The 27,504-nt window shown below is 41.8% G+C and overlaps 1 protein-coding gene and 1 long non-coding RNA gene across 39 annotated transcripts in view; one reads left to right on the forward strand and one right to left on the reverse strand.

The window, feature by feature from the left end:
- Window positions 1–25,543, forward strand: part of LLGL2 (LLGL scribble cell polarity complex component 2) — a 29,967-nt gene extending 4,424 nt beyond the window's left edge. For 4 of the 38 annotated variants that reach the window (XM_085523180.1, XM_015880285.3, XM_085523178.1 and 1 more), the window contains 25 exons: window positions 2,915–3,012; window positions 7,593–7,690; window positions 8,561–8,642; window positions 9,897–10,012; window positions 10,618–10,776; window positions 11,327–11,489; window positions 11,671–11,803; window positions 12,576–12,630; window positions 12,837–12,991; window positions 14,954–15,171; window positions 15,686–15,753; window positions 16,128–16,281; window positions 16,390–16,494; window positions 16,773–17,065; window positions 17,308–17,461; window positions 17,766–17,916; window positions 18,589–18,705; window positions 19,204–19,370; window positions 20,149–20,413; window positions 21,047–21,200; window positions 21,675–21,712; window positions 22,478–22,525; window positions 22,982–23,024; window positions 23,760–23,821; window positions 24,867–25,543. In XM_085523180.1, the coding sequence (XP_085379306.1) occupies window positions 2,938–3,012; window positions 7,593–7,690; window positions 8,561–8,642; window positions 9,897–10,012; window positions 10,618–10,776; window positions 11,327–11,489; window positions 11,671–11,803; window positions 12,576–12,630; window positions 12,837–12,991; window positions 14,954–15,171; window positions 15,686–15,753; window positions 16,128–16,281; window positions 16,390–16,494; window positions 16,773–17,065; window positions 17,308–17,461; window positions 17,766–17,916; window positions 18,589–18,705; window positions 19,204–19,370; window positions 20,149–20,413; window positions 21,047–21,200; window positions 21,675–21,712; window positions 22,478–22,525; window positions 22,982–23,024; window positions 23,760–23,821; window positions 24,867–24,874 (3,081 nt within the window). In that variant the 5' untranslated portion in view covers window positions 2,915–2,937 and the 3' untranslated portion in view covers window positions 24,875–25,543. Of the gene's footprint in view, window positions 1–2,624; window positions 2,708–2,751; window positions 2,776–2,914; window positions 3,013–3,396; window positions 3,416–7,592; window positions 7,691–8,560; window positions 8,643–9,358; window positions 9,545–9,896; window positions 10,079–10,617; window positions 10,777–11,326; window positions 11,490–11,670; window positions 11,804–12,575; window positions 12,631–12,836; window positions 12,992–14,953; window positions 15,172–15,685; window positions 15,754–16,127; window positions 16,282–16,389; window positions 16,495–16,772; window positions 17,066–17,307; window positions 17,569–17,765; window positions 17,917–18,588; window positions 18,706–19,203; window positions 19,371–20,148; window positions 20,414–20,994; window positions 21,201–21,674; window positions 21,713–22,477; window positions 22,526–22,981; window positions 23,025–23,272; window positions 23,328–23,759; window positions 23,822–24,866 lie in introns of those variants that run through there. The other 34 variants (XM_085523177.1, XM_085523175.1, XM_085523174.1 and 31 more) reach the window with 25 other exon arrangements.
- Window positions 6,893–26,558, reverse strand: LOC146757354 (uncharacterized). The gene is made up of 3 exons (XR_014936922.1): window positions 26,445–26,558; window positions 8,152–8,273; window positions 6,893–7,019 (listed from the first exon to the last, which is right to left on the reverse strand). It is a non-coding gene; the product is annotated as an uncharacterized LOC146757354 (long non-coding RNA).
- Between the last annotated feature and the right edge of the window lie 946 nt (window positions 26,559–27,504).

A 27,504-nucleotide genomic window follows, 5' to 3' on the forward strand; every position in this document is an offset into this window, starting at 1 on the left:
GTTTTCCTGGAAAATAAGAACATGCAGACCTGGCATGGCTTCAGAGGCTACTGGAGAATTCCTGTCCAGCTACTGGTAGGCACAATGGCTACCATATGACGGTAAATGCTGACTGGCAGATAACTGCAGAGCACATGGAACTGGAGTTTTATGTAAGACACCAAGGATGTGTGGGAGAGAAACTGGTCTGCTAATATGTAAATGTGCATCTGGAAGATAAAATTTTACCAACTGTGCAATTTTTTTTTGTTTTTACCAAGATTGGAAGAAGTATTTTTTGTATAAAAAGAAGATTCTTCTCATTGACAAGAGCCTTCTGAATTTCTAGTAATTCCACCTAGACAACCTATGCTACAGTTCACATATTTCTCTTAGCTGTTCCTTCCCAGCCATTGCTCAAAGCTACTTTTCCTTTTATTTCCTCTCATACTGTGACACTCATAGTTCTTTGGTCAGCCATGAATGCCTGGTATAAGCAATGGAAGCTGACTTGTAATGAACACATCATCTTGCCAGGATGACATTTTCTCCAAGTGAGTTACTGTTTTGTTCTATGAACTACTATGCTCCTTAGCCAGTTGAGCAAGTTGTGGGCTGGAGCATGTATGCTAGATCTCTTGCATAAGCAGGTTAAAACAGCATGCTTCTAGATGCAATTAATATTTCAGGATTAAACGTTCTAGCAGAGTGTTAAATACAAAGTAGTGACTCTCAAATTGCGCCTGCTCTTCTTTTTATGTTGCTGCTGACTGTAAGTTTATTTCTGCTGTCACAACTAAGGAGGGAGGTCTCTTTCCTAAAGTCAGAAGCATAATTAGCAGAGTTTCTCTGTAGGTTTGCCTAGTTTAACAGGTCTGGGATATTGATTGACAGTGGAAAAGGGTGCGTCTCTGGCACTTTCCTTGTCTGGCTAAGGGTAAGCTGTGTGTTACGCATGGGTGTGATGATTTGCTCTCCTTGCATAGCACAGCAGCTTGTCACTGTGCTGTAGCTTTTGCTAGCTTACAGCAAACACGGTCTTGTGTGACGTCCCTCTTTCTCTCAGGAACATTCGCGTGGTGAAAGTTCTTTACAGAAGACCCATGGTCTGGTACAAACTAAGATTTCAGCTCAGGTAGCTAAATTGTTGTGGGAAGATATACTTCCCAAGTAAATCATGCATTTCTTCCTTTCTTTGAAAGGATTCCCCACTATAGGCATTTCTGTGCACGTTCTTCATTCCAGCTACTGTTAATCACACTGTTCACCAAGACAGATGCCTGGCTAAGAACCACCCTTCTCAGTGCTGAGAGGAGATGACTGTGTGGATTAAGTGATGCTGCTTGTTTCTTAGAGCTGGTATGATCTGGTACTCTGAAGAGCGGACTGCACATCAGTCTCCCCAGTGAGCTCTGGACAGCACTGTACAAGTGGCTGGAGATTTTAGAGAGTGGATAGGCAGGTAAAAAGGCAATGAAGCAACGTGGCTTCTAGCTTGGGGACTTTCTGAAGAGGTTTGGGTAGGGAGTGCTCTGTAATAATTTTTTTCCCTGTATGTTCTTCAGGGTTTATAAGGCTTTGTTAGAAGCCATTTGAAAAATAATTCAAACCATCAGTAGTGGATGGCTGATTTAAGTCATTAGCCATTAGGAATTAATAATTATTGGTAGGCACACACAGATAGCTAGCCACCCTGTTTGCCAGCTTCTGTGCTGATGGGCAAGAAAGCTGGATTCTCTGTTACCCATCCAGCACCTCTGCATGAATTAAGGCCTGAGGCCCTGTGTTGCTCTGGTAGTCCCATCAGTGATTCTGGTCCTTCTCAGCCTCTTGTGACACTACCTTAGTACCCTTGCTCCCTGCCTTGTGTGCATGTATCTTTTCTGACGTGGCGTACTGTAGGATGTTTGTACTCATTTCCCACTGCTTCTAAAATGTTCTGGCTCTCACCATGCATGTGTTAGTTGCGTGCAGAGTAGCTGCTAAATTTCTGTCATTTCCTGCCCAACGAATTAAAGAAATACTGTCTGGAGTGTCTCTGCTTTGTGAAAAGCTGAGCTGTCTGGGCAATGGAACTTGTGAAACTGGAATAGATTGCCTGGAGAGATGGTGGATGCCCCATCCTGGAGATATTCAAGGTCAGGCTAGGCAGGGCTCTGTGATTTACCTGTAGGTGTCCCTTCCAACTCAAACAATTCTATGATTCTATGAAAGAATGTGGGAATGGTGGCCCTACCTACCTAGTAAGTTGTCAGGATGTGACTCAAACTTTCTGGTTGGATCTTCGTGTAGTTTTGAGAGGCAAGGCGGCGAGATGCACCGAAAGGCTTGTGCTTCTAGCTGCGCGTTGGGCTGCAGGTGCAAGATTTCCTTCCCCTGCCCCCATCTGCAGCCGGGAAGTTAGGCTTGATTCTTTACAAAAGCAGGTTAATAATTAATGGAGCCACCCTGCAGGCAGCTCTGTGCCCTTTTTGCCGTACCCATCAAGCGAGCTGAATATGTGATTCTTTTTCTTAGCTCAGTAGCCACAGGGTTACCTGGAGTGAAAACTGATAGTCAATAATGCTGTGAGCCTAGGAGCTGATTTTTAGATAGGGTTTGTCTAAATGTTTAAGCAACTGCAGCAGTTTTGCTTGCCTCTTTAGATGAAGCTCACTGAACTGATCACAAAATGGCAGTGCAAAGTGTTCTGAAATCCCATTGGTTCATCTGTACTTCTTTGTCTCAGGTATGTGAGAATGGCACTGGGCAAGGAAGCCCTGCCACCAGAGATGAAGTTCTGTGGCGCTATCAGGTGTTAGTTACACTATAGCTGTGTTTTCTCATCCTGCTCATGCTGATTTGTGTTAAATGCTGAACCAAAATAACCTGCTTCTGCTTGCTTCTTTTCTCAAGCTGCTTTTGTTTATGTGGCTTTTCTTTGTTTGTTTATTAGGATTTTTGGTGCAAGCGGGGACAATGAGAAGGTTCTTAAGACCTGGACATGATCCAGTAAGAGAGAGGCTCAAGCGTGAACTTTTCCAGTTTAACAAGGTACAGTGCTATCCTTGAACTTGAAGAGATATGTGTACAGAGCCATTGCGCAGTATAAAGGGAAGGAAAAACTACCTGAGTGTGGGTGGAGAAGTTAAATTTAGGATAAATGTTTTCTTCTAGTTTTCTGTACTTTATTTTTTTTCCCTCTGATGGACCTGACTAATTTTCTTTATGTTTATGAGCATCTTCTCAGTTCTGGCTTGTTTTTTTTTTTTTTAAAAAAAAGCAAAATGATGCTGTTTGCAGCTGAGCGACACTTGCTGAAAGAAGAGATCTCTGCTGCAACTTTCCTATTCTCTGAGTGTTCAGCACTTTGTCCTCCTTGTGCTGTGACAGTGTACATTATAACTAGTCTTCGCAGTACCACTATATAAGTAACTGTTTTTCTTAAGGTATACAGGTAAGACACAGTTTGTGATGTGGCTGAAGCCACAGTTCTTTGACTGTGATTATACTTAGGGTTACAAGTGTACCTCTGTTTTTAAGTGCAAATGTAAGTCTTTGGTAGAGATGTGGGACTACCTAAGGCAGCACAGTGCAGTGACCATGAATAATTAAGAATAATTAACTCACCATTTTCTTAGTCTGATTTTGTATCTGTTTTTTTTTATTGTTGTTGTTGTGTTTTTTTTCTCTCTCTCTCTCTTTTTTTTTTTTTTTCCCTTCTCTTTAAGAGGAGGAGCCAGCAATGGCTGTGATGGGTATTTAGCACTCTGTGTTTTGAGTCCTGGACAGGAACATAGTGCATTTAACCTTGTAAATGCTCAATATGAATTCATTGCTAGACTAATGGCTGCTTACAAAAACCTCTGTTGAGTATTAGAAATATATTTGTAGGTTTTGAATTTCCAAAGTTTAAATGGAATTTTTCTGAGAACTGTAATGGATGAATGAAGTCAGGCTAGGAAATAATCCCTTTGATTCATTGAAGTGAAAATTTGGAAGTTTGGAGACAAATGTTTTAATATAATCTGGTACTAAAACACATCACTTCCATGTGCATGTCTGGCTAAGTTTTACCTCCCAGAGTCAGACTAATTTGGGTGATGCAAAACAGGACATCTTTGAAAGAGCAAAGCTTTGCAGCAGAAGGAAAATTCCAGATATGTTTGAACTTGGCATCAGAATTTGAGACTATGTTTGATTCTGTCGTTTCTAGGGAGGTGACAACTTTGGAAACTTGTAGTGATTTACTCATCGCAACCTTTTGATTAAAGGCTTTACAAAATGCATTTTGCACTTATAAGCCAAGTAAACTTGTTCTTTTATGACAAGAATTGGAAGGATGGACCAATGCTTTCATATTACCCCACAGAGGCTTTTATGTTATACCTTTTCCTTACATAAAGTTTCCCAAGTCTTGTATCCCCTGTTCTAGTATTTACAGAGATGAAGGATCCTTTAAACATCTCCCCTTTGATAGAGTGTCTGCTTGCAGCTAGGTAGACTGCGAAAATCTGGCCAAGTGAGGCCTCAGTTCTTACCTGTTGAAGGCTGTGACTTCAAAGAGACAAAAATATAAGAGGATTTTCTTGTCTAATGTGCTATAAAAACAGTGTGCTGGTTTGAGGCCTTTGAAATGCTTCTTGTTAAGAACCTGCTTAGGAAATATTTTGTGGTACTGTGAAGTTGCTGATTAGAGAAACTGCATGGCACATTTACACCTCTTCAGTCTGACTGCCTGTAGTGGTAGGGACTCCATAGTTGGTATGTCCCTTAAAAGTACAAGGGATTCCTGATATAATTTTATTGCTTATACAGAAGTTGAGTATGACCAATTAATGCCTTGCTTGCTGTGGACTTTGCCAAACTGACCTAGTAATGGATTTATTTATTTGGTTATTTTTAATCAGTGTTTGATGACTTTTATAGTGGTGGTGGCTTTCTTTGTTTCACTCCCTCAAGATTTGACATCTGTGATCTTTTACAGCTTCCTTCTTGTATCTCTTCCATACAGGAGGTAGTGCAAATGGTTTTAAAGGACTGACTGGGTCCTGCAGTAGTTCTTCAAATTCTCCATAAAGTTGCGTTTGTTTCAAGAAACAGCTTCCCAAGTTCTTCTAGTCGCTTAGCTTTCCATATGTTTCTCTGTATGACTAAGAACTTCCCATACTTTCGTATAGCAAGAATCCGTTTTTAGCTCAGTGAATAGAATGAAGAATACTGTATGAATACTTGGCAATCTGATTTTTTTAGTTTGTCCTGCTTTTAGAAGTGGTATTTGGGTGCCTTTGGCTAAGCCCAAGCCCCATGGAACAGATGTGTCCAGGCTGGCACCATCAGACTGGATGGTGGGTAACGCAGGTGAAACAAACAGCTTGTCTTGCAGTTGAGTGCTACCAAACTGTGAATGCTGTATGTAATTTATGGCTTTACCTTTTCCCCCTTATTTTCAGTATTCTCAATTCTTTGCTAATGGAGGTGATGGATAGGTTACCTTAAATACTGAATTGATGTTTATGCAAAGTAGATTTAACACAGTCTGGCTTCAATGTTTCTTCAAATGACACGTTAATAAAGATACAGTGCTTGTATTGCCTGTGGTTGGTTTGTCTGTTTTGTTGCAGAACAATCTGATAGAAACAAAATGAGGAAGAAAGTACTGAGCTTCATAGGCACAGCTTTAGTGTGGGATAGGAACAACTGTTCAGCTTGTCTGCGTTTTTCCTGCAGTAAATATGATGACTGACACGAAGCTTTTCTGTTAGATAATGCTGCTGACACTAGGTGTACTTTGTGTGACAAATCTATAGCTTGAGAAAAATGAAAATGAAAGTTTCTCAGAGAAACAAAGGCCCTTTTTAAAAGGAGGGCATGCTTTGCCACTCTGGATTTTCATTTCAGTTCTGCTGAAAGGTTGCTTTGTAACCTCTGTGTCGTGTTCCCCCCCCCCCCCCCCCCTTTGTTCCTCCTGCTGGGTTTACCTGCTGAGCAGGTGAAAGGGTTTGCTGATGAAAGCTGCAGTGAGAGGAGAGAATGAGGCTAGTTGAACAGCTGGCTTGATGAGATTTAGCAAAGAAAAAAATTGGTTCAGGATTTTAAATAAGTGCAAGAAAAAGGTCTGGGTTAATAAGTACAGTGAATGTGCATGCCTGGCCCTTGTGGTGTCATAGACAGCCTAAAAGCTAATATCTGAAAGTTAAATATTGTACTAATTTGTGTAATATGTTTACAAATTAACACATCAAAACCAAGATATAATTAAGCTGATATCAAGTTTAGTATTGACTGCATCTTAATGTACGGTATAGGGCTGTCTGTGTCTTGGTTTTCTGTTATAAGAAGGGTTAGTAGTAATTCCCGTGTTCCTGGCTGAAAGTAATCTGAGACTAAATGCAATTCCTAATTGATGTTTCACTGAAAATAATGCTTGGTTCTGTTGGTGGTGTGACATCGCAGTGCTGTCAGCAGGTTGAAATGAAAACTAGACGGATCAGGCTATATTCCTATGCCTGTGTTTTTAGCAGAAACAGTTAAAGAGCATTAAACTGCTTTGTAGCAGCCTTTCAGCTGGGGGCGCCTCAGGCTAATACTGTGACCACAAAAATGAAACTAGCTGTATTTATTTATTTATTTATTCACTCCCAAGAGGATTAAATTGGAAAATTACTATCCAGGAAATAAAGTCAATGTTGAATAAACCAGAAAGCCAAGTGGTGTGGTAGCTCCATCTCAACAAAATGATGGTAATGAGGATGGGAGTGAGGCACAAGTGTCTGTGTCTGTAGATGGAGTGTTCTCTGCTTATCACCTTTTTGTATGCATGGATGTTGGGCTGTTTTGTAACCAGTTCCTCTCTGTAGCTGCCAAGCTTGCCTTAGAAGAACATATTTTCCCAAAAGGTTGGATTATAACAGTGTTTTCAGGCACACAAATCCTTCTTTATGTAGCTATACAGTATTGAACACTTATGCATGCATGACTCCTGCAGTCAACGATAAGAGCTGTTCATGAGCATTTGTAGAAGCCTAATGGAGTGGTCTTACAAGTAGCTTGGCTGTAACCTGTAAGAATAGCAGAACATTGTGCTGTAGTGAATAAATGTATCAGCACTGCTAATTGTGATGTATGTGGCACACTGCAAATCTCAGTCCTGGTGCAATGTAAATTATACTTTGGGGAAATCATTACAGTCACAGTAATTTCCCAACTTCCCCCAAATCTGTTTCGCATTCACAGTGAGCACTCATGTTTATTCAATACTTCATCATAGCTTTGCACCATTTCTTAATGTCAGTCAATAAGAGAAGGTCATGAAGACTGACTTTCTTAGCATTTAATAGGGAAAGCTGGTTTTGCAGTAAGAAGTAATTGTATTAGACTTTGGGTTTATGCTGACCAGGTGGCTTCCAGAGGTAAAGTTGATGTGGAGTGTTAGTGTGTTTTGTTGATTGAGTAAGTTTTGCTTACACAGAGTTACAAATAATACTAAGAACTGTTTGGGTTACTGTTTCAGAGTATTGCTTTTTCATTTCTGTATTTCAGACTGCTATGCCATATTTAACTTTTTTTAATCTGTATATAACAATGCACATGAGTCATGCTCTTTGACAGTGATTTTTCTTTCTCTTTGCTAGACTGTGGAACATGGATTTCCCCATCAACCCAGCGCATTGGGCTATAGCCCATTTCTCCACCTTATGGCCATTGGAACGCGGTCGGGAGCCATCAAATTGTATTCTTTTGAACAGTTTCAGCAAGATTTCTCTGGCAGCATAAGAGTGTACAACTATGAAGGCTTTATTATTGTTGTACGAAAGGTCAAATTACATCTGGCCTAAGTTTAGCAATCCTTCACACTATAAATTCCCAGGTTGTTTAAATATTTGGGGCAGGCTTTCTTTTTTTTGACTTTTTTCTTTTCTTTAAAGCAGTTGTATTTCAGAGGTTAAATCTGAAGTCAGAAATGCCTTCAGCTTCCTGTATTTGTGACCATACAGGTATTAGACCATACAGGTACCTAAACACTGAAAATGGTGACTTCTTTTAAAAAGCTAAAGCAGCAAGGTTTGCTCTGATTTTTGTATGTGTGTATAAAAGGCATAGAAGTGATTCCTGTGGTGCAGTGCCAGCCAGGTATACCGTACAGCAGACAGATTGCTCATCCCAGAAAGGAAAAGTTGGTGTGCTCTATACCTGCTTAATCATTCCTGGTGCTTGTTTGCGTTCAGAGTCTGGTCTTGCATGCAAGCAGTAGCCATCTGTCTTTTGGTTACAAATAAGCAGTACTGTAGTGTCTGGGAAGGCACTAAACATATCTGAGGGGAAAAGAAAAATCAGAAGATTCAGAAAACAAGGTTCAGGCACCTCTTCTGCATATGCTGAAAGGATGAAGTAAACTTCCATGCTCTCCTGCAGTCTGCTTTTAGCACAAAAGCACATAAAATCAAAGTAGACATGTTTTTTCTTTTTTTTCAGTCCAGACCATTACCAGTAAAACACGGTTTCAAACTGATCTCTCTTCATCTTGCTAGCTAGTATGCTTCATATCAGTTAACTGCAGATGTGGATATTAAATACTGTAGAACCTCAACAAAACCTTCAGATATGGTGCTCCTGGGGTGGAGTTCATGGGTTTGCATGAAGAAAACAATACTGTAATGCAGATTCTCTTTATACCTGACAAGGTGAGTGTACTTTCAGTGCCCCTGTGACTTTTGTAGACTTTTATTAAATATGTGTTGAGTTTGTTCCTGGTAACTGAATTCCTGTAATGAGTTTATTCAGCTGCCACTGGTCTGTAACACTTATTCCAGTATTCTGTGCTCTCAGAAGTACCTGTTGCTGTGGAGATGCTTGGTAAAACAGAGTAGCTTTATTATTTTTAACTTAGTCATTTATCTCAAGTAATGTGGTAGTATGGTAGTAAGGCCAGGGCAGTTCAGATTATCTGCTGCAGAGATGAAAACTTCTTTTGCAGCCCCTATACTTTTAGTAGGACTGAGTGGTATTTTGCAGAAAAAGAACTGCAGCTGCTGCTGAGCTGATTTAACTCTTTTTCAGCAGTTCAGCTCAATTCTGCTGATCTAGCCAGCTGTTAAGCTTGCTGCCTGTATGTGTTTCTGATTATTGAATCTTGCAATTTGGAGATTGCTTTATAGCTATTGACATAAACTAAAATTAGCAAGGGCAGAGTTTTCTGAATGACTGCTGGCTGTCTAACCACTTTCCCTTCCCTTGACTGGCAGACTGTTGTCTTGGCCATGTGTTTTATTGTCTGATGTCCTCCATTGTAGCACAAGTGGCCTGTTCTGAGAGGGATTGAATTCTTGAAGTGGTTTTGGGTGTCTATTTGCGTAACTAATGGTACATCCTGAAACTCTCGTGGGGAGTGTTGCACCAGGTGTGGTTTCAACAGGCAAAACGCTTCAATTTGAATGCACAGCCAGCAGGGCAGGGCCCATGAAAGGACTCTGACACAGCTCTCCAGAATGAGGTTGGACATGAAGAATGCGAGGAGTGTGGTGTAGTAGACTGTATCGGCCCCACCCAAAGCTGGGATGTGTTGCTGCAAACCATGCTGAGCAAGGTGGTGAACTAACAGCTTGGAGTTGCCTTACTGAGCTTTACAGCGTGGGCTGATCTTTTTCCAAAAATCTAACTTCTTATATTCTCTCTTAGTGATAAACTTTGTCATTGTTGTCCTATAGATGAGGTTTTTCAACTTTTAGACTAATTCCTCCAAGTGCCTAGCTGTTAACCTCCCGAGCTGCTGCTGTGCAGCTGGGTGTAGCTCTATGTGTGTGTGTATATGCCCTCCGCTACAAGCCCTGATCCTGCTTTAGCAGAGAGAATTATTTACAGCAGCAACTTAATCATTAGATTTTCTGTATTGTATTTGATGTTGTGATTCTGAAAAAAGTTATTGTGTGCTATTTTAGTGCCAGCTGGTGACATTACTGGATGATAACAGCTTGCATCTCTGGAGCCTGAAGCAGCACAGTGGAGCATGTGAGCTGCGGGAAGATCATCGCTTCACATTGAAAGGGCCACCTGGGTAATCTTCAAGAGTGGTTTTGAACTATGTTTGGCTTAGCAAGGAAGAAATTTGTTATTATCTTAGGTAGGGTTTGTCTTGATCTTACAGACTCTGTGATTCCTATAAGCAAATTAAAGAAGCACGCTTGGAAACCTGCAAGAGTTGGTTAGGGCTTGGGAGACCACATTTTAATATTGTATTGATTTAAGTGTGAATTTCTGGGGCAAAAGTTCTGTTTTTAAGTTTGATGTTGTGTATCTACTTCTTTGTGTACAGGAACTGTAAATCTTAAGGTGAAATACATCTATTCATCTGTCAGACTTAAATACTAGTATGATTTTATTTTCATTTAATCTTGCCAATTTTGAAGGAGCTATTTTTAGCTCCTCTAGAGACCACTGTAAAAAGGTATCTGTCTCTTTGTCCACACACTTGTCAAAAGTTTTTTTTTGACATAATTTGCCTTAACACTAGAATTTGCCTTCAAAAAAGTATGCCTAGCTCAAAATCTCTGCCCATAAAACAAATGACACTTGTAAGTATCCTGTTGAGTTGTTGGTTCTCTCAAGTTTAGGAAACATAACCATCTTGCATGTAGCTAACTAGATTCTTTAAATCTCCAGCTCTCCGCCAAGTGTCACTCAGATAACAGCTGTCCTTCCCCACTCCTCACGGGAAGTCCTGTACCTTGGCACAGAGAGTGGCAACATCTTCGTGGTAGAGCTGCCATCCTTCAGAGTCCTGGAGGACAGGACCATAACCTCTGAGGCTGTGCTGCAGTGGTGGGTATGCACTCCTATGTGGAACTGGAATCCCATGAACAGGCATCCTTTGTTCAGATATCACCCCCAGTTATATACTGGGGCCTTGCTGTTGCATTATTCACTTTCCAAATCTGCAGGACTTCTGTGAAAGTAATTTTTGGTCATGATGTATGTTAGGCAGTGATTTCAGTCCTGGTCAACCTAGCGCTGTTGCTATGGGGGTGCTGAACATGAGCAGAACCCAGTGCGTGCTGGGAGTTAATCTGCAAACCTTGTGCTGTTAGTTGTATGCATTACAATCTTGGGATCCAATCCCAAAACTCACTGTAAGCTTTGAGTGAAGGGAGGGAAGTGCTGGATGCAGGCAGGCTGATTTGGCAGGTTATAGGTTATAGGCCTTACATTAGATTTTTCTGCTTCTTGAAGGATTTGCATAATGATTGCAGTTATTTTCTTCCAACTGTATTTTATTGCTTAATTTCTTTCTTATACTTCAACTGTTATTACACTTGTAATATACCAGTGATATGAGTTATACCAGAAATAAACCTTTTTTTCTCTTCTGCAGGATACCTGAAGATTACTGCAACAGACGGTCATGTGAATTGGTAGAAGCCCTTCAGGAGCATCCTAAAAACCCTGACCAGATCCTGATTGGGTACAGCAGGGGCTTGATTGTCCTTTGGGACTGCCAGAATAACAAAGTGACACACCATTTCCTGGGCAGCCAGGTATTAAACCAATCCAAAGGTAGTTCTTATGGGAGGAAGAGTTCTCTCCTCTCAGGGCACTCTGAAGATAAGTGGTTGCAGGAAGAGCCTGACAAAGCTTGTTTCCCCTTTTCCCCCCTTGCTGTTCCCCTCTTTTTCTTACTCTTAACCTGAGAGTACATCATTGTTTATTGCTTTTCAGCAACTGGAGAACCTTTACTGGCAGAGGGATGGCAGTAAATTCATTAGTTGTCATTATGATGGAAGTTACACACAGTGGCCAGTATCCAGTGACAACAGGCAGCCTCTGCCTCTGGAAAACCTTGTGCCTTATGGTCAGTAAGTGAGGTCTAGTTGTTGTGTGTACATTCAGGCTCAAAACTTTGAGCCTATGCGGGATATTCACAATGGGTTGTCTCCAGTGTTTAATCCTGACAGGAAAAGGCAGAGCTGCTATTTCAGTGGGTTGTGAGCCTGGGCTAATTGATTTCAGTCCAGCTGTTTCTTGGATTTTTAAATTCCTTTGGTATTGTTGAGTCAGTCTTGAATATGAAGAGCAAATGTTTAGAAGAATGTTTTTGTTCTTTATGAACAAGGGTATTGGTGATTCAGCTCATCGTTTTATTTCAAGTGTCCTGTTCAACAGGAGTTGCCTGGATTTTCTGTAATTAGTAGTGAGCTCAGTATACTTTTTGATTACCTGAGAAGTGATGAAATGATGCCTCTGATTTGCAAAAGCACATAAAATAGGGATGACCTCATTTTTTCAAGTGTATGGAAGCATTAGAAGCTTTGAATTAATTTCAGGAATGTCTGCGTTTTTAAGCAGTCCTCTCTAATTAATCACCTTCTGTACCCTATTAGCCATCGGCAACATAGCTCAAAACTTCCACTGAGTCCAAGTGTTGTTTTCCTGAGGAGTAACTGTGATCAGCGTGTCCCAGAAGACTTGTTGTCTGATGTGGCTTGGTGTAGGGAAGTTGTGTTTACTAGTTCAGGTGACTCTCCTTTTCTTGGTCACTGAGCTGACCGAAGTAAAGCAGAATAAAGAGCGTCTTAAGTGAGGATGCACTTCTTGAATTTTGGTAACTAACTCTGGTCTCTTAGGTCCTTTTCCGTGCAAGGCCATCTCCAAGATCTACTGGCAGACAACAAGGAATGGGTAAGGCTGTGATATATCCCTTCATCCTTAGCATTGGCAAGAAGTACTGAAAGGATACAGCGTGCAATACCATAAGAGCACTTCAGAGTAGCTTTTTAAGATGTAGTTTTTTTTGTCAAAGTTTGACTTGCATTATGTCTTTGAAGTTGTGCTTACTACTTATTTCAGCTCCTTATTTCAGCATATGCCACTGTCTTTCTCTTAAGGCTTCCCTACATTATATTCCAAGGAGGTATGCCCCGGGCTAGTTATGGTGACCGGCACAGTATCTCCGTTATTCATGGCAGCCAGCAGACAGCCTTTGACTTCACATCACGGGTGATAGACTTCTTTATCATCTTCAGTTCAGAGCCTACTGCAGGTATGTGGTCACAGGTGATCACTGAAGAGCTAGAATAGCTGTGTACTCATCTAGAAATCTGCCTGGTGTAAGTAGCTTATGAATTGTGAAGAAACTGAATTGTATGGGGGCTTTTTGGAACTCGAAGTGAGAGATTTTGTCCTTCAAAAATGAAGTACAAAATACTGACAGAATGAATGGGCTGATTACATTCATTAAAATATTATCTACTTCATTAGTGAGAAAAGATTTCTTAAGTTCATGTCTGTGTAAGCTGGACACTGGACATAACCAGGCAGTGAAATCAGGATCTGAATATTGCTATTTGGAAACAGCATTTCAAAGGAGGCAATAATTAAAAATAGAATTTACTCCCACTGATAAACTGTTACTTTTAATTACTACCAGGATTTTTGACTAGGCCTCTGGGTAATAAATCAGCAGAGGGAACAGAACCCAGGGTCAGTATGTAGAGAACTTAATTTACTTACTGCTGGTGAACCTGAATGTAAACAGCGAAATACCAGATAACACTCATTCCGCAACATGTTGTAGTTTGTTAGATTTTTACTTCTGCTGAAGGAATATTTTGCCTTTTCTTCCACTGTACCATGGAGGGTGGGGGAAGATAGTATGCTTGCTACTTTAGCATCTTAAAATAAATGTTTGCCATAAGCATTGAGTTCAGATATGTGCCTTTGTAGGGAAAATAATATCTTAAAATAGTATAGGAAGTTTATACTGGCAGTAGTAGATATAGTGCAGGGCTGATCATGCATGATGTTATAGGCAATATCATATCTGCCCTTTATTTAGAAGTTCATTAGGAACTGTGAATGACAACACATAATAAAGTAACTAAAACCGAATGTAAAATTTTTCTTTCATGAACTGATTAGTGCTGCATTATGGCTGTTGCCAGTCAGATGAAACTTGGGATGGGGTGCTAAGTACTAATTACTTGAAGTTAATTCTACTGAGCGAACAGCCTTGGGTATGTGCTTGCTTATAGATGTATTTTTGCAAGTATATTCTGGGGGAAGTGAGAGCGCAAGAGAGTAGAGATTGTCAGCAAAAAGCTGCTAGTTGGCTTTTGTCTGGGGTGGTAATCAGTGTGAGCCCCCTACTGTGACAACACATTTAGAGCTATGTGTTGACTTAAATTTCTTCTAGATATTTTAACCATTACTAGATCTGTGTTTCTGTTTTTTTCCCACCAGTTACTATAGTGGCTATCATACACGTGCTACTGTAATACAGTCCTTTCAGGCTAATTTTTTTCCACTTGGTTTAATTTATTAGTTACAAAGAAGGATTTTGTTGATTGTGTCAGATGTCACCTACAAGGCTATAGTAATGGATTTCTTTTTAAATCTTATGTATTTAAAAATATACATTGTATGATGTGCATATTCATTAAGAAGTGCAGAAAATGTGGCACAGCACTCTAGAATTGGGGAAAACTGAGGAGTAAGAGAGCTGAATTGGAAACTCTTGTCAGCTCAGGCAGAGGAAAGTTCTGTAGAACCCAAGGCATTACTGTATTTAAGCAGCTTAACTTAGATGAACTGTGGCTTAAACAGCACTAAGTGGGTCACTTCTGGGCTGTATGCATTTCTATGCACCATATGCTGTTAATTAGCTGTAGGTAAGTCTAGAGTTATGACCGTATTTTTCTGTTGTGTGTGTGAGCTTGCGATATGTAGCCATGGATGTTGCTAGCATTTTATTTTATTCTGCTGTGTAATCCATACAGTCATGCTGATGGTCCCAGCAGTGGGGTAAAGAAACACAAGTCTTTAGTGTCTTGAGATTTATTAATATTAGTGCCTTAATAGGCCCAATAAAAAGTGGTATTGCCAACAAAAACAAGTTTCTGTAGAGCTCCATGATTGCAGTTTTAGTATAAGTCTTACTGGAAGCTTATTTCTGTTAATCTGGGGTAGTGATTTTTGTCAACATCAATGAATCTTGTTTCTGCAGAGTTTGATGACCCTTCTGCTATGGTGGTGCTGGCAGAAGAAGAGCTGATAGTTATAGACTTAAAATCTGCAGGCTGGCCAGCAGTCCATCCTCCATACTTGGCTTCTCTCCACTGCTCAGCCATCACTTGTTCACACCATGTCTCCAACATCCCACTGAAACTCTGGGAGAGGATTATCAGTGCTGGGAGCAAGCAGAATGTTCACTACTCAAATATGGTATGGCAGGTTTAAAGGTACATGTTTTCCTGTATATTTAAGATCTTGACTGCTCATTATGTGGGTGGTCTGCACTGTTGACTGCATGTGAAGGGATGAGTCCTCAGCAGACATTGTCCTGTTTCTTAATAGAGTTGAGAAGGGCTTTTTTCCAGAGCACTACCAACAGTTACTCATGGTGGGATATTAAAATATGGTTGGTTTTTTTTTGTTTTTGGGTTTTTTTGGTTTTTTTTTTTTTCAGGCTTAAATCTGTGTATTCTCAGCTGTCAGTTGTAATAAACTTATTATTTAGAAGCATGGAGCTTTTGGCACAGCTTCTTGAGGAAATGTGTAGAGTGTCTTACACTAAAAAGCACAACTGGTGTCAGAACATCTAGTCCAAACAAATGCTATAACAGCAAGACTGTTTCACTTCCATTTGCACTGAAGTTCATGCTATCTTTCTGGCTGTATATTCTCTTCGCACTGTTGCTGCCTAGGAAGTCACTGTCTTCCCTTAATGTGTTTGTAGCCATGGCCAATTGATGGTGGAACCAACATAGCTCCTGATCCTCCTCAGAGGGACTTGCTTCTAACAGGGTATGTACTTATTAAAAAATAAATAAATCACAGAGCCATTTTCAATTGTTTTTCATCCTTAATCTTACACAAAAACCTCAGTTAAATGTCTGCTTATTTAGTAGAGAGGAGGCTGCAACTTCACAAATCTCAAAGCTGGATTTGCTTGCTTTGCAAGGCTAGCTTAATCTTCTGCTTCTGAGCAAACAGGATGTGGCATCCACAGATTAGCTTATAATGTTGTTTTATTTGTGATCCTGAATATTTAGTTACCTGTTCCTCCTAACAAATGCCAGTATAGCAGTGCAGGCAGTAATCCAAATTGGTTCAAAGGGAGCAGTGTAAATGCAGAACTTAGTCTTGCAGGTTATGAAGCTTTTCTTTTCTTCGTACAGGCATGAAGATGGCACTGTGCGGTTCTGGGATGCATCTGGTGTCTGCTTACATCTTCTTTATAAGCTAAGCACAGTGAGAGTATTTCTCACAGATGCTGATCCCAATGATAATATGAACACAGTGGGTGAGGATGAATGGCCTCCACTTCGCAAGGTAAAATAGCTGTTGCTTGTGGAAGCTTTCTGAAAACCTGAGCAGTTTTGATTTTTGGCATAATTAATGCATCTACAAAGGCTACCTATTGTGTATTCTCTCACCTAGGTTGGTACCTTTGACCCTTATAGTGATGATCCTAGACTTGGGATCCAGAAGATCTATCTGTGTAAATACAGCGGATACTTGGCTGTAGCTGGTACAGCAGGGCAGGTACTGAAATAAACTTTGCTTTTAGTGCATATTGTCTCAGTGTAACTTGGAGATATGTTAAAGTTGGAAATGTCTGTTTATGTAGCGGTGAACTGGTTCAGTTGCTGGAGTTGTTTTTTTTGTAGTTCTCTACTTTGTCAGATCCATCTTTCCGGTTTTATTTAATTCCTTATGAGATCTGAGAAGTGCTATGGTGTTACATCTGCTTAGAAGGACTGCAGCTTGGAGGACTGCTTGAACAATAGAAGCTGTAGCAGAACTTGTCCTCTTTCTTTCAGGTACTGGTGATGGAACTGAATGATGAAGATGCAGAACATGTTGTTGATCATGTTGAAGCAGATCTCCTGCAGGACCAAGAAGGCTATCGATGGAAAGGTCATGAGAAACTGAAAACTCGAGATGGACCTGTTCAATTTGAAGCTGGTTTTCAGCCACTTGTCCTTGTCCAGTGTCAGCCACCAGCTGTCGTCACCTCATTGGCCCTTCACTCTGAATGGAAGCTTGTGGCCTTTGGTACTAGTCATGGGTTTGGGCTGTTTGACCACCAGCAGAAACGACTTGTTTTTGTCAAGTAAGTATCTTACTTCTGAGTAATCCCCTATTCACGATGATGTGAAACTGCCAACTGAGCATGTCACAAGAAGAGGTACCTTGAAAGCAGTCAGTATAACAAGAAGCTCTGCCTCATTTGTCTATGTCCTTGAAGATCTTCAAGAAGACAAACGTATTCTTGTACAGCCATTTGTGTGTGTCCTGTTAGACTCTTGGGAGTGTTTGTCAGTAGAAACTGACAGTATGTCTCCCTCCTTTCAGATGTACGCTTCATCCCAGTGATCAACTGGCTTTAGAAGGCCCACTGTCTCGGGTAAAGTCCTTGAAAAAGTCCCTCCGTCAGTCATTCAGGCGGATTAGAAGAAGCCGAGTGTCCAGTAGGAAGCGACGAGGAGGTGGTGGAAATACCTCAGAGGTGAGGGGTTCGCTTTTCTGGGTCCCATCTGCTTACAACATGGAACGTGTTGGTTCCTGATTTAGACTGCCTAGAGCAGGAGATCGTTTACATACTTCTATCTGTTGGTACGTAATGGCAAAAAATGACCTGCGTTGCTACTAGCTATTAAATAAAAATAGAATTTTAGTGGAAATATACTCTTCACAAATTGAACCTATGATTTAGAATATATATATGATCACTGTTATAAAGGTGCTTTTCCTTTCTTTTGATGCTGTTCTTACTACTTCACTTTCATCCCTATGTCTCCTCATTTTTGAAGACACATGAAGCAAATGGCAAATTTGACCAAGACATATTGCAGGAAATGGAACTGGCTCCGGTCCAGCGGAAGATTGAAGCCCGATCTGCAGAAGACTCTTTCACTGGCTTTGTGCGCACCTTATATTTTGCTGATACCTTCTTGAGAGACAGTGAGTAAAAAAGGCATCTCCTTTCTTACGAATATATTTTTCCTCCCTTTGCTGAAGAATGCATTAGGATCTGCTGCCAGGAAATTTCAGCACCTTCTGTATCCTACTTTATTTCATGCCAAAAAACTAGTATAGAACAAGAGCATCTGTTGTCATGCAGAATTATTATCTAGCCATTCTAGCTGCTGGCTAATCCAAGGCAAGTAGTAGTTCATCTTTGGATGCAGTCTGTACGTATGGCTTTCAAATGTGATAGAATAACTTCTGACTTGTGAGTATAAGCTTTTCCTTATCTCGTTGCTTTGAAGTTCTTCCTTGCCCCAGCAGAGAATTTAATTTTGCTGAGAGTGATTGGGTACTGTGCATCAGAGTCCAAGCTGATACTGTGCCCAAGTTTCCCTAGCTCATGCCTGATACAAATGTGAGAAATGGATGCAGTAGTTCTTACGAATGATGGAAGCACCATTCTGTTCCTTTTGCTCACATGCTGCATTCACACTTCAGAGCTTCTGACAGAGGCACACTGGAAAGAGGAAGTGCTAAGAAGAACCTGTAGTTTTCCTAGCAAGTCTGCTCCTAAAATAAAACTATTAAGGATGCAAATGAAGAGAGGATGTAAATAACTCCTTTGTGTCCAAGGTGGCTAGCTCACGAGCATTCTTGTTGCTCTAGGCTCCCGCCACTGCCCATCCTTGTGGGCAGGCACCAATGGAGGTACAGTCTTTGCCTTCTGTTTACATGTTCCGCCAGCAGAGAGAAGGATGGATGAACCTGTCAGGGCAGAGCAGGGTAAGTATGCTTTGTGAAAGCAAGTGTCCTTGTGGATCTGAGCTATCACTTATGTGAGTTGCGTGTCTTTAACCACAGAAACAGGAAGGTAAGATAGCTGTTGTTTGAGACTGCTGTTTGAGAGTGGAGCTAAATGAAACTACATCTGAGTTAGATTGATACTACAGTAACTGAACTGCAGCACTGTCTGATGTACTTCAGCTTTATTTCCCACTAACTTCAGAAGTCTAAACTTACATCAGCTGCCACTGAAGTTTAATATCAAGCCACAGTGCGCATACCTTATTTTGACAGCTCTACCTGTTATCTTTATGCAATAATGGTTGCTGTTTCACAAGAACCATTTATGTTCAAATATGCTTTAACTCCTAAATTTTTTAGTCAGTGTTTCTATGGATATGTTGTATCGGTCTCCAGCTCGAAGAGGAAGTGAGTGAGTTTTTAACAGTGTCTCTGGCTACACTCCTGTTATATTTGTTTCTCATCTCGTTTGGCTAGCCAAAGAAATTCAGCTGATGCACAGGGCGCCTGTTGTGAGTATACTTGTCTTGGATGGGCACAACGTACCTCTCCCAGAACCTCTGGAAGTAGCACATGACCTTTCTAAGAGCCCTGATATGCAAGGCAGCCATCAACTACTGGTGGTATCTGAAGAGCAATTTAAGGTGAGCGTCATTCAGGAGGTATGTTTGGACTTGTACCTAAGATCTGCTAGATTCCTGTGCAGTGTTCAGTGGCAGGAGAACTCTTGGGAGTGCTTATTCATCAGTACTTTTATAACGTTCCTGAGGTGGCATTTTTGTTTGGTATAGTCCATGAATTAGGTGTATGGTGACAAATTGGATGTTCTGCATAATGATGTGCATGGTGTACATACACATTTTATTCCAGTATTTTTAATACTCCTCAGATGAGGTAGCTTCAGCTTTAGGGAAACAGCTTTGACTGTGATCATTTATTTGGTTGTAATCCTGCACAGCAGCAACAGTTGGTAGGCATTTCTATGAACCAGCCAAAAAGTTTCATGTTTCAGAATGCTAACCAGTCAGTGCAGAGGAGAAGGCTTTGAGTAGCTTGGTGTAAGCTTTTAAATACAGAAGAATGCACAGTTAGTGTAACCCCCCCCCCCCTTTTTTTTTAATGTAAAAATTTATAGCCAAATGTGAAATAATCTTGAGATAATTAGTAGAGAAATGCAATTTGCAGCCTGAAGAGTAAAACCCCATTATCAGAACAAGCAGATTCAGAGCAGAAACAGATTCTAACACTGACTGTGGCAGGTTTCTTGTCCCATGAATGGGAAAGCAGATTGACTCAGATTACACTTGAGTGTATTCACTGTGAATGAAAACACTGTTAAAGGAAGGAGCAGCCACATATGTTGGGGTGTGGCCATGGCCTTTGTTCAGGAAGGAGACATCAGTATCTTGTTTTGGTTGGCAGGTCTTTACGCTGCCCAAGGTTAGCTCAAAACTGAAGCTCAAACTGACAGCACTGGAAGGCTGTAGAGTACGAAAAGTGATGGTTGCTAACTTCGGCAGCTGCAAGACCGATGATTACAGTGAAAATGACCTGGCTGTCCTGACTAACCTGGGAGATGTTCAGATCATCTCACTGCCCTTCCTTAAGTTACAGATTCGCTACCCTTGCATTCGTAAAGAGGATGTAAGTGGCATTGCATCCTGTGTTTTCACTAAATATGGTCAAGGTAAGGCATGCTTTTCCCAAAATATCTGACCCTACCATGTGTTTGGATGTTGTACTGAGGGACATAGTTTAGTGGGAGCTATTGGTAATAGGTGAATGGTCGGACTGGATGATCTTTTAGGTCTTTTCCAACCTTGGTGGTTCTATGATTCGATGTTTGAAACAGTGGAATAGTGATTGTAAGGCTTAATGTTTACAACTGGCTGTTCTGGCCATCCTTCTGGTGTTTGGAGATATGAGAATGGCTCTCTGTAAAAATGGCTGCACTATGTTTCCTATTACCTGTGGCTCAACACTCAGAAGTGTAAAAATTGGCATCCAACGTTTTATGATTGTTGAAGGCTCATCTCTTCTTTGCAGTTCAGTTTTTACATCTTTTTCTGCTGCTTTTGAGGAATGCAAACACTGCAAGGTGGTTGTATTTCAACATAATATTGCTCAGTCTCTAGGTTAACCAATCCTTGGGAAACTGAGGTAATGTCTTCCTCAATGATTCTACCTTATTAAATAAGGAGGAAATGCAAACCCTTTCTGCCCTTAGAATATAGGGTAATTTTCTTCTTTTTTTTTTTTTTTTGCTAGCCTCTATTTTCCTGGACTCGAGAATGTCTTTTATATTTGTAATCCTTTATAGGCTTCTATCTCATCTCACCATCGGAGTTTGAGAGGTTTTCCCTTTCTACCAAATGGTTAGTGGAGCCCCGGTGTGTTGTGGATGTGCCAGAAGTTTCAAGCAACAATCACATGCACAGTAGGTCTATCATGGAGAATGCTTCAAGAAAATACAGGTAAAGTCTGTAAAACTCTGATTGCATCTGATCATTGAGCCTTCTCCCTGATGGTTTTCTTGCTTTTGTACAGCTGCTGGGGCAAAGCATTCAAGCATTGGGATTGGTATCCCTAAGCTGGAGTCATAAACGCTAACCTCTAGCTTGTGTTAATTGTTTTCCAACATTAACAGACTGACACCTGATTCTTGGAGGCCTGGGGGGCTGTTTGTTGCTGAAGAAGTTAAATTATTGCTTTGAGAGAACAGTGTGTTCCGCCTCTCAGAACTTCAGTAAATAACGGTAGACTATTCAGGTTCTCTCGGGTCCATAGAATTCTTTATCACCAACAAATATTCAAGCCCTCACTGCATTCTTGATTAACAAGACATTTAGTTAATGTGTAGTGGAATTTCTTGTAGCTGCCAAGAGGAATCATGAATTCTCTGCACCTACTGTCTCAGAGTCAGTGTTTTGTCACCTTTTCTTTCCCAGGGTTTCAGGAAGAAGTTCAGGTGACTATGGAGAAGATGGTAAGCATAAATTTTTGTACTCAGGATAGCATGATGACGTGTTAATGCTTCTAGTACTTTAGCAATGAGAAAGATGTTATTTTCTCCTTAAGAAAAGGGAAAGTTAGAAGAGAAACTAGGGAAGCCTCCTGGAAAGGATAGAATGGTAGCTTTTTCTGGAAGAGACTGTAAGAAGATAAGTCTGAAATTACAGGTTGTATGTTTTGTTAGCCGAATAGTCTTGCTGGAAAAAAAACATGTCCATATGTGAGGGTTGTGAACCATTCAGTATAGTTGACAGGTACTTCATAAGGGAAAAAAACAAAACAGTTCTATTGTAGGAATGTAAGCATGAGTGGTAGCAGATATAGCTGCTTCAAACCGGTTTCAGTTCACCTGTGAAATGTAGCAGTTGCAATCCAGAAATAAGGAAGGAATTGCTCATCCCTTTTTGAGGATCAGGGCTCACCAGATACCCCATAGGAAGTGATCTCTGAGTAGAGATTCTTCCTTCAAGACTGTCAGCCTTTAAATGAGCTTAGGGAGGTGCAGACCCAGAGTCCACCCTTTCTGATCCCACAGGTGAATTGATTCCACCTGTACTTGCAGGGTTGAATATGCCCATTCACCAGGCATTCAGTCACTGGTTCAAGCTGTGACCTGATGGTTTCCATACAAGGAAGGAGAAATATCCTTGTATAAAAGCTTTTTTTCAACTTTTTTTGTTTTCTGTTTTGTTTTTTGTTTTGTTTTTTGTTTTGTTTTTTTTTTAATTTTACTTTTTAGAACGGAATTCTGGGAGGCTGATGGATCATGCCTTACTCAATGATGAAAGTGAGTGAGATGAAATATTGGTAAAATGAGGGCATCTGCCTTTCTTGGTGGGAAAAGAAGAAAGTTGTTGGGGATTTTGTGTTCCAGCATTCAATCCCAAGTGATCTGCAATTATGCAAGACTGGTAGAAATACTGCTGTTTTTTTTCCCCATTAATTAGTAGAAATAAGGGTTGGGCTGATAGTCATGCCTTTAAGGCAGGAGTTCTTCCACATAGCTGCATTCTCCACAGCGTTAAGAGACGGACCTTTACTTTCCTGTAAGGCTTGTGTGAAATGACAGCCGGAACCAACTGCTTATTTTAGTTTTCATGTACACCACTGCTGTGTGACCTTCTGTGAAAGGAAGCATCTTTTAAAAGCTTCTCTGCTGGGAGGCGGAATGCAGCTAGTCTGCTACCTTGAAAGCAGATCGCTGCTGTCTTAGCTTACTGTTTTAACTTTTTGCAATTTCCAGAAGTCCTGAAGGAGATCCAAAGTACTCTGGAGGGCGGAAGAGGGTGAGTATCTACCAACTTCTGTTTCTAAGGGTGGGGATGACAAGGGAGGGCATTGCTAGTGGCAGTAGGGCAGTGCCCAACAAAAGATGGTAGACTGAGCTCCTTGTGCTAGAGCCTGTTCATGTGTGTGTCCCATGGACTGTCAAAGGGAAAAAGAGTATCAGAGATGCTGGTTCTCTTTCACATGTTGTCCCAATACTTCTTTTTTTTAATGAATAATGTTTTGTCTCTTTCTCTCCGAAAAGCAGGAGAGATCACATTCCCACATCCCAAAGGAACAGGACTCTGACTATTCGCATACAGGTTTCTATTTGTGTCAACCCATACTGATCTAAGGTCAGGCCACATGGGCTTAGTTGGCCGAGGATGGGACTTTGGAGTTTTAATCCTGGCTTGACACTTGTCACTTGGACATATTCAGTATCTCTGCTCCCATTCTGTCTGTACAGTAGAGCTGAACTACCACCATGGGTGCGGGGCTTTATCTTGTATCCTTAGAATACTGATGTTCAGGTGCCAGGGGCTACAGAAAGGTAGACAAAGGACTACTATTTGCAACAATGCAGGAAGCTTGGTGGGATTGGTAACTGCTGGTGCGTAAGGATAAGTGACTGCCTGACATGCTCTGCGCTGTGCACTTCCTCTGGACACTAAATCCTGGTTTTCTGTTGGCAGCTGGGAGAGAATGTCTTCGTACTACATTGCAGTAACAGAACTTGTATTGTGTCATTGCAGGAGCTATGCAGAAAGAAATTTGGCAAGAAGACCAATAGGACATAGATTAAGTAATGGAGGAGGTAGGTGAGGCTAAAGTCATTTCTGGCTAACTGAAGTAGCAAAAGGAAAAACACAAAAATTATAACATTCTGCTTATATAAATGGTTTGCAATAGTGCAGAACTCTGGTCTGAATGAGAATCTGTTGGCTGTGTGCTGTAGAGTACCACTGTTCACAGAATCACAGAATGACCTGGGTTGGAAGGGACCTCAAGGATCATGTAGTTCCAACGCCCCTGCCTGGCAGGGCCACCAAACTTCCACATATACTAGATCAGGTTGCCCAGGGACACATCCAACCTGGCCTTGAACACCTCCAAGGACGGGGCATCAACAACCTCCCTGGGCAGCCTGGTACAGGACCTCACCACTCTCCTAGTAAAGAACTTCCCCCTAACATCCAACCTAAATCTACCCTCTTTCAACTTAAATCCATTTCCCCTTGTCCTGCTATTATCAGCCCTTTCGAAGAGTTTACTCCCCTCCTGGATATAGGTTCCCTTCAGATACTGTAAGGCTGCATTGAGGTCACCTCATGTGACCTTATGTTCAGCACCTTATGTACCACATGCATAAATATGCTGGATCAGTTTTAAATGAATAAAGAGCCTTTGAAGGCTCCTTCGTGACTCTTAACAGGAAACAAACATGAATGGCAGCCAGAGCTTGCAGCAATAATCTGTTGAAACTTAGTAAGGACTCTCAAGTAAGTGGATGCCTTCACTAAGCAGAACAGAATGCACAGGATGCTCTTCTTCCCTTCTGCTGTGCTTGAGAAAATGTTTGAATTGCGACAACAGCAACATGAGTCTGTATTAATTATGAAAACCCATGGGCAGAAGATAGAGACAGGGAGAGGGAAAGTTATTATGCAGAACAGTCATTCAGAATAATTTCCCGTCTATCATAGGAGCATGTGTGCAGATATACATATTCTTGGAGCTTCTGGGCCTGGAAGGAATTCTTATAAGTGACTCGATGATACACATCAAAGAGGCCAAATACTAATTTCATTAACTTTAACATTCTGTTTTCTAAATGGCTTTTGCGTTCTTATATCCCACAGCAGACTGACCAGAATTCATCAAGGACTTTCCTGGGATTGGATTGCGTGCCATACTACTACTGATTAGGCAAACTGTCCCTGGGGAGAGCACATCAGTGTTCCCTGCATCGCAGGCTATTGAGCTGCAATTTGCATGCATATGCATGTCTGCCTTGGCCTGCCTTTTTAGTGCCTCCTTAGACATCTCTTGGAGCCTGCCTTGAATTAGAAGTGGGTTGCCAGGTCTAATGCACCACAAGCCTCTGACTACATCTAACTTTTGAATGTTTGCACATTTCTCTTTTCTACTGGGCTGGGTTTTAAATTATAAATACTACTGCATTGGTGCAGGATTTTAATGAATGCGCACTGTTACCTCCAACTGGTATAAAATTATTTTTTGTACCATTTTTAAAAATCATATGGTTGTTTCTGTCGTAACGAACATTTTATAAATTGACTTAACAAAAAACAAGACATGAAATAATATATGTTAGATTCCTGTGACTGCTGTATGTGGTATCTGAATGAGTAACTCCGGTATTTGTTTGCTGTGGTACTTCTAGCTGGTTTCATGGATTTGAGTAGAATCTATTTTTATAGCCGCACAAATCAGATGAAAACTAATTGAACCTGATTTTTTTTCAACACTATGTTGCTTTTTTGGAAATAAAACTCTGAATTCCATTTTGTGAAAATTGTCTGCTGCCATTGGATTTATGGTGGTTGGGGTTACGGTTACGGTAGGGGTAGGGTTGGGATGGAGTTAGGGAAGGGAAGGAAAAGGGAGAGGAGGAGAGGGGAGTTGGGCCGGGGGTTGGTGGGGCAATGAGACGAGCCGCACGAATCCTTCCACTGTCTCTGCTGCCACCGCGTGGCGAAACGGCCGAACTGCATCATTCCGTACCAGCCACTTGACAAAACGCATGCGCCAGATCGAGAAAGACAGTACGCATGCGCGAGTGCCGAACATCAACACGCATGCGCCAGAACCATTAAGTCAATGCGTATGAGCGAATGCATGAACTACAATACGCATGCGCCAGCTCCTGAATGACAGTACGCACGAGCGAGTTCTCGTGTCATTTCCGGATCGGCAAAACGCATGCGCTAATTTCCACACATCAATGCGCATCCAGATCCGGAAGGACAGCACTCATGGGCCACTACCCGGATATCAATGCGGACGAGCCAGTACCGGAACGAAAATACTCATCCGATCCAGCCATTAGTTCTGTCGTTCTAAAACATACGCATGCGCACTGCGCTCCTAAAACTGGCGCATGCGCACTGGCATTTTAAAACAGGCGCATGCGCATTGCCGCTCTAAAACATACGCATGCGCACTGCGGCCCTAAAGCTGGCGCATGCCCACTGGCGTCCTAAAATCTGGCGCATGCGTACTGGCGTCCTAAAACTGGCGCGTGCTTACTGGCGTTTTAAAACTGGCGCATGCGTACTGGCGCTTTAAGAATGGCGCATGCGCACTGCCGTCCTAAAACTGGCGCATATATCTCATAACATCACCCCCAACAGCACCCTATTGTCACCCCCCCCCCAAAAAAAAACCGGATTTGGCCCTAAAATGGCGCTGCGTACCCTTATAGCCTCACTGTGGGGTTCTATGGGGCTCAGTGGGTCTCTATGGGGCGACGGGTTCCCTCTGGCTCCTCCCCCATCTCCTCGTGACTCCCGTTGTAAATAAGCGGCCGGTTCCGGTTCCAACCGGGATCCCCGAACCCCCGCAGCCCCATGGCTGAAACACTGGAAACGGAGAGCCGGAAACTGAGCTGCACCCCCCACAGCCGGAACCGGAAATAAGAACGTCTCACTGATATCCCACAATCCCCTCCGCCAAAAGAGACGCCATTGTTCGCGAACAAAATGGCGCCCACCAAATGAGGCGTTATATCCCACAATGCACTTTGCCGCAAAGTACGCTATTGCGCATGATCAAAATGGCGACCGCCAATTGCCACGTTATATCCCACAATACACCCTACCGGAAGCGACGCTACTGCGCATGATCAAAATGGCGACCTCCAGATGCCTCGTTATGCCGCGTTATATCCCACAATCCACCTTGCCGGAAGTGATGCTATTGCGCATGTTCAAAATGGCGACCGCCAGATGCCTCGTTATGCCACGTTATATCCCACAATGCACCATACCGGAAGCGACCCTACTGCGCATGATCAAAATGGCGACCTCCAGATGCCTCGTTATGCCGCGTTATATCCCACAATCCACCTTGCCGGAAGTGATGCTATTGCGCATGTTCAAAATGGCGACCGCCAGATGCCTCGTTATGCCACGTTATATCCCACAATGCACCATACCGGAAGCGACCCTACTGCGCATGATCAAAATGGCGACCTCCAGATGCCTCGTTATGCCTCGTTATATCCCACAATCCACCTTGCCGGAAGCGATGCTAATGCGCATGTTCAAAATGGCGACCGCCAGATGCCTCGTTATGCCACGTTATATCCCACAATGCACCATACCGGAAGCGACCCTACTGCGCATGATCAAAATGGCGATCTCCAGATGCCTCGTTATGCCTCGTTATATCCCACAATCCACCTTGCCGGAAGCGATGCTAATGCGCATGTTCAAAATGGCGACCGCCAGATGCCTCGTTATGCCACGTTATATC

Source organism: Coturnix japonica, chromosome 23, assembly GCF_054131305.1.
Source record: "Coturnix japonica strain WE chromosome 23, WE-NBRP24, whole genome shotgun sequence".
Classification (NCBI taxonomy): Eukaryota; Metazoa; Chordata; class Aves; order Galliformes; family Phasianidae; genus Coturnix; species Coturnix japonica.